The following is a 6,000-nucleotide window of genomic DNA, read 5'->3' as shown; positions in this document are numbered from 1 at the left end:
CATTGCAAGCACCATGCTCTACCAACTGAGCCACACAGGACCATATTGTGAAAAGAATGATCATGGATAGTAAAGCAAGGAGGCCATAAAATCACTAGAGAGCCTATAAATAACAATACACATTATTTTTTTATCATTAAGTATACTATTCAGATTTAAGGTTTATGTAATCATTATGAACACATGACAACACATGAGGCTATAATAAACACTACAAACACAGATCATTATTATTAGTAATCATTAGGCCTTAAATGTGTGAGAAAATCCAGGGTGATGTGAGCAATAGCAGAGCCAACAAACTATTACCTTTTTTAAAATAAAAATGTCTCTGAGATTTTAAAACGGTTTAAAAGTAGGCTTTAGTTTTTACTTTAGTATAGATGTGCAACAATTGTTCCATAGGTAATGTATGTTATTATGTTGCCAAGAAACCTGATCAAGAATAGTGATCAGATTTTGTATGGTTCAATTTATTCCGGGTACAGGTGAAGAATAACAAGAGCTATCATATTTTTGCACAAAAACAATACATTTATTCAAGTGTTCTCCAGCACAAATACATAAGGAGCCGTTTTCTTATTTCTGGGCACTAAAACATAAGTAATGGGTAAAGGGTGGAGAATGACTGCTACATTTACTGTATGCACTGATCATCTTAAAGACGAAGAACATAGGCCATAAAACAATTAATATGACACAAAAAGAAAGTCACACAGACTGACCTGTCTGATGCATTGGAACAGTGAAATGTCATGGGAAAGAATCCTAAATGGCACCCTATTCCCTATATAGAGCACAACTTTTGACTAGTGTCCAATGTAGTGTAGTGCACTATATAGGGAATAGGGTGCCATTTGGGACACACTATTTGCCAATAATAACAAAAATGACCATCAAAAACAAGACATGGAGGACAGAATATTATGGCATATTATGGTAGGATTAAGAAGCAAAGCGAATGCCAGGTTTTACACATATATTATGCTACAGTAAACATTATTACTGAAATGCTTTTATTTTTTTGTTATTTCCCATTATGGAGTAAATGGTTTTTCCAACAGATAAGCACCAACCAACTACAGCAATTTCTAGTCTAAAACAATATAGGAAACTCATTATTATTTATCATTTATAATTTTTTCAAGTCAAAAGTTCAAATGTATTTGTTAATATATGCATCCTATGAGAGTGAAATAATGGTGCTTTTCCATCATTACTACAAGGAAGTTAAAAACAGTCATTGTCAAGACAAGTTTTATTTCTCTTCCAAAACAAATATATTTTTTCTTGATTAGATAAAATGTTTAGCACCATCAGAAACACCTACAATCCCTCTTTATAGTTCTTATAAAAAGAAACAAAAGGCAAAACCAACCAACATTATGTAGGGCTGTGCAGTGAAGTAGAGACTGTTGCATCTTAAAGCTGTCATTATTAGGCTAAAGATCACTTGACACATTTAAACTGGATTCACTCAGGACTCACTCAGAACATCAAAAAAACAAATAAAACAAATGAACAGTACTAGAAGGCAAAACTTGGAGTCTACCCTCTAATGCTTCATAGCTTATTTTGATATAAAAAAAAATACTATTTTACTTGATTTTATTTTTCATTTAATTTTTTACCTAATTTTTTTTCTAATTCCATGATATATATTAGCAAAGAATTATATTTGTACATCTCATAGGTAATTCAAAAAGATAAAAACAAACCAAAAACAGTGACAGGAAAACTCTATGTACAAACTGTACAAGGGGCATGGTCATTTACTATAGGGAAAGGGAATTAACATCAATGTCAACACAAGGCATTAGGATTCCTGCAAACCCAATGTCCGAAGTTCAACTAAAAAGGTGGAAAGGATACGATAAGGTCACTTAAGAACTTAATCATGTATGAAACTACATTTATGAAATGAAGTCATTTTGAATATTTAGATAGAACATTGGTAAGTCATAACCTCTGCTATTGTATTTTTCTGGTCACCATTCACTCTTCAGTTTTGAGTTCTGAAAAACTCATTTCTAAATCGTCCACAAGTTTAAAAATTAATTCCCAGCAATTCTACACATTTTGCCATGGTGCGTAGAGAAAATGTTGCAGTTTTAAATAAAGTTTTCTGCAATTCTACTCATTTTGCCATGGGGCAGAGAATTTATTTTTTACAGCTAATTTCCTGCAATTCTATCCATTTTGCCATGGGGTAGAGACATTTTTGGAGTTTTAAAGCTAATTTCCTGTAATTCTACACATTCTGCCATGATTTAGAGTGAGAATAATTAACCAAATAAATGGGGCCCCCTTGAGGTCAGGGCCCTAGGCACGTGCCCTGCTTGCCCGGTCAGTATTTGGCCATGACTACTACAAGTTTAGATAGCAGGCTAGACTAACTACCAATCTAAACATTGTTAGCTGACATGGCCAATTGAGTGACTGTCAGTGACTGACATAACAAAAGAAAAACTGCCGAATGATGCCCAACCAAATTTCAAAATTTGCACCTGGTATATTGTACTATTCTGAGACCCCGACTGAGTTTCTAAAAAAAAAAAAACGCTTATGCCTGTAATAAGTTTGGAAATCTGTCTATCACTCTCGCTTTTTCTAATTATTTGAGGTCTACAAGAGGAAAGTGCAGAGGACATTGCATCTGCGGTCTGGTATTCATTTGGGAAGGTAACGTTACAAACATACGGTATAACATAGTTCCTTAACTCTGTTTTAAATTCTACAATGTTAGTAGAAATAGACACATTCTTTTTTTATCCAGAGAATGACATACTGAATTACGGCTTTCAACAGAAGACAATATGAAAATGGAGCACATCAATCATTTTCTATGAATCTACTGTACATTGAGTAGGATCAATAATCAATCATTTCCATGGATACATGGATTTAACATAATTCTATGAGTTCATTCTTCCACTTCTATTGGCACAGCCCTACTGTATAGAAAACATACTGTATTACACAGCTGTAGAACAGTTCACATCATAAAAACATAACATTTCACAAGAAAAACCAAGAAGAAACATTTTAAAATACTGAAGAAAAAAAAGTATACATATAAAAAGTGCTTTATAATGTTGGTAAAACAGCACAAAATTGCTATAAAAAGGTAGAAGAACATTGTGAAGCCGCACCATTTTGTTAGAAGATTTGCACCTGACAGTATGTAGTTTTGCAGGGGTGAAAAAGGGAAGGAGAGAGTCTTTACTTTATTATGGAAACCCCAGGCCACCCGCCCTCCCTCCAGTCCAATCACCATGCTCACTAACAGTTGTACAGTAATGACAGTAGAAAAAAGTAGTTCACCACAGACTTTGATCTTAAGGTATTTTGTTGTTGTTGTAACGACAGAATGCATCACTGCCCATGTGGCTAGCTTCCTGTTGTGTTTGTGCAGAGTCAGACATAGGCATGCATGGGGGGGCCTGAGTTTACATGTAGCAAGGCTTGAAGAATTATTTTTAAAAACACCAGTAGAATTGATGTTTATTAAAGCTGTAAAACAGAACAGAGGAGGATATGGCATATTATTCTGCAGTCTTCTGTTACCACACCTTTAATCTCCACTTTGAAATCATTTAAATTTACTAAAATAACACAGAACTTCTTTAAATAGTGAAAACATTACACTGAAAAAAAAAAACTTTCTAGGAAATGTTTTTTTTAAATTCCCATCTTGTCTAAAGTGTAGTGCCTGTGCCACATGACCTGTGATGCTTCCTATCGTCGTGAAGCACCATGGTATTGTAACCATTTTACAGTAGTACCTTTACCTTCAGTTAACTGTGTATATAAACTTTAAACAAAGAGGTATATGTGATCTGATGTTTTGGATTCATTAAGACACAGCTTTCTGCGACACTGAAGACAATCATCCTTATTCACTTTAGCTCTGCGAGGCTCAGTAGCTGGAGGAATCAAAACTCAACATGACTATACTATCGCTGGCTTGCTTTACCCACTTCAGATATTGGCCAATAGAAAATCATGCCTACACAGCCAATATCTTTCACATACATACTGTACATACAGTATCAGCAACTCTTTCTCAGATCTTTTCCAATCATCCAATCCTAGTCCTTATTCTAAAAACCACACAGATCCTAGTTACTTCTTTCTCAGTGCCTTGAGAAGAAAGCATTGTCTCAAGTATAGCTTGCACAAATAAATCAATTAAAAAAATACTGGATAACACTGCCTAAAGGATAAAATGACATATACATATTAAATAGAATAAGAAGTACATTTCAAATTACAAGAAATAATTTGAAATATTTACTTTCATGATGTTTTGCTTGCCTGGGAAATGATACCAGGTGCCAGGGAGTAGTATCACTTCACCAATGCTTCTAGTTACAACATCAGTTCTATGTTTGTGATGGTCTAGTTAAGTCAAGTCTTGTTAAACGCAGGTGGTCTAGTTAAGTCAAGTCTTGTTAAACGCAGGTGGTCTAGTTAAGTCAAGTCTTGTTAAACGCAGGTGGTCTAGTTAAGTCAAGTCTTGTTAAACGCAGGTGGTCTTGTTGAGCCAAAATCTTGTTAGACGCAGGTGGTCTTGTTGAGCCAAGTCTTGTTAAACGCAGGTGGTCTTGTTGAGCCAAGTCTTGTTAAACGCAGGTGGTCTTGTTGAGCCAAGTCTTGTTAAACGCAGGCAAAATATTCTTTGAGTGGTGCAAACAAGTGTCGGATGACCGGTACACTCCACGACCTTCCCAGAAGCCTTTGCCTGGCCAGCCGACTCATGTTGGACACGTCTGTGTAATGGACTGGGAAGCCAAACACCCTGGGGAAGGAGACAGTAACCAGACAGCCACCAGAGGGAACAAGAGACAGACAGACAGACAGACAGACAGACAGACAGACAGACAGACAGACAGACAGACAGACAGACAGACAGACAGACAGACAGACAGACAGACAGACAGACAGACAGACAGAGCAGGAGACAGATGGATAGATACAAAGGGACAAAGAGAGGAAGAGTGCCTTGAGAATTAGTGACATAGGGCTATGTTTCCATGTGAGACTGACTTTAGGTCCTTCATAGGAGGGTACATTGGAATCATATCTATCACTTTCTGTAAGGGAATCATTTTATAATAAAGATGTATGCCACTGTGAAAAACTGCTCATAATAAAGTCATTTAATTATGGTATGATGAATTCATTAGAAAGGTAATCAGTTCCTACCTCTCCATCTCAGTGCACCAGAGAATGTCCTCCTTCTCGTTCATGAAGACGGGGAAGTGCTGGTCTTTACCCTGCTTAATGGAATTAGAGCGAGTGGTGATGGTCCTCACTTTGCCAAACTGAGGGGAAACCAGATGGTGCACACACTAAGTGGCTGGTGCATAAGAATAGGACAACCAACTATTGTTTACAGACCAAATTGTCCATTTGACCAAACATTTCATTTGACAGTTCAAAAGGTACTCACAAAACGTATTTTTTTCTTGAACTAAGTTAATCCAATTAATGAACTATATAAATTACATATTTGGCCATATGCATAATTTGTAAAAAAATTAAAAAATAAAAATACAGCTACAAAAATAGATGAATAAGTGACCTTCGCTGTTCTGCCGTGCTCCAAACAGTCCTGAAGGTCTAGTCTGTCAGTGAACATGGCCGTCAAGGGTCTGAAGAGGAATACAAATGGAAAAGTAAGAGATGTGTGAAAATACAGAGAGATCGAGAGAGAGTGAGAGACAGCGAGAGAGAGAGAGAGAGAGAGAGAGAGAGAGAGAGAGTGAAAGAGAGAGAGTAAGAGCGAGAGAGAGTAAGAGCGAGAGAGAGAAAGAGAGAGAGAGAGAAAGAGAGAGTGAGTGAGCGAGTGAGTGAGAGAAGGAGAGCGTGAGAAAGAGAGCGAGGGAGAGAGAGGAGGGGAGAGATAAAAAAGGTGATTAGGATTATTTAGTTCCTGGGTTTGACTGGCTCAGGAAGTAGCCCAGGTGTGCATTGCTTTAGGTGACAGGCTCGCTG

General features: G+C 36.8%; 1 protein-coding gene across 8 annotated transcripts in view; it reads right to left on the bottom strand.

Annotated features, from left to right (window-relative positions):
• Nucleotides 1–511: 511 nt before the first annotated feature.
• The window catches only part of LOC106611330 (DNA (cytosine-5)-methyltransferase 3A), a 61,637-nt gene continuing 56,148 nt past the window's right edge, over nt 512–6,000 (bottom strand). For 6 of the 8 annotated variants that reach the window (XM_014211429.2, XM_045723653.1, XM_045723657.1 and 3 more), the window contains 3 exons: nt 5,588–5,657; nt 5,209–5,327; nt 512–4,801 (listed from right to left, as the gene is read on the bottom strand). In XM_014211429.2, the coding sequence (XP_014066904.2) occupies nt 4,660–4,801; nt 5,209–5,327; nt 5,588–5,657 (331 nt within the window). In that variant the 3' untranslated portion in view covers nt 512–4,659. The remainder of the gene's footprint in view (nt 4,802–5,208; nt 5,328–5,587; nt 5,658–6,000) is intronic. The other 2 variants (XM_045723655.1, XM_045723656.1) reach the window with 1 other exon arrangement.

The sequence above is a fragment of the Salmo salar genome, chromosome ssa09 (genome assembly GCF_905237065.1).
Source record: "Salmo salar chromosome ssa09, Ssal_v3.1, whole genome shotgun sequence".
NCBI classification, from domain to species: Eukaryota; Metazoa; Chordata; class Actinopteri; order Salmoniformes; family Salmonidae; genus Salmo; species Salmo salar.
This window is presented reverse-complemented; position numbering and strand designations above follow the sequence as displayed.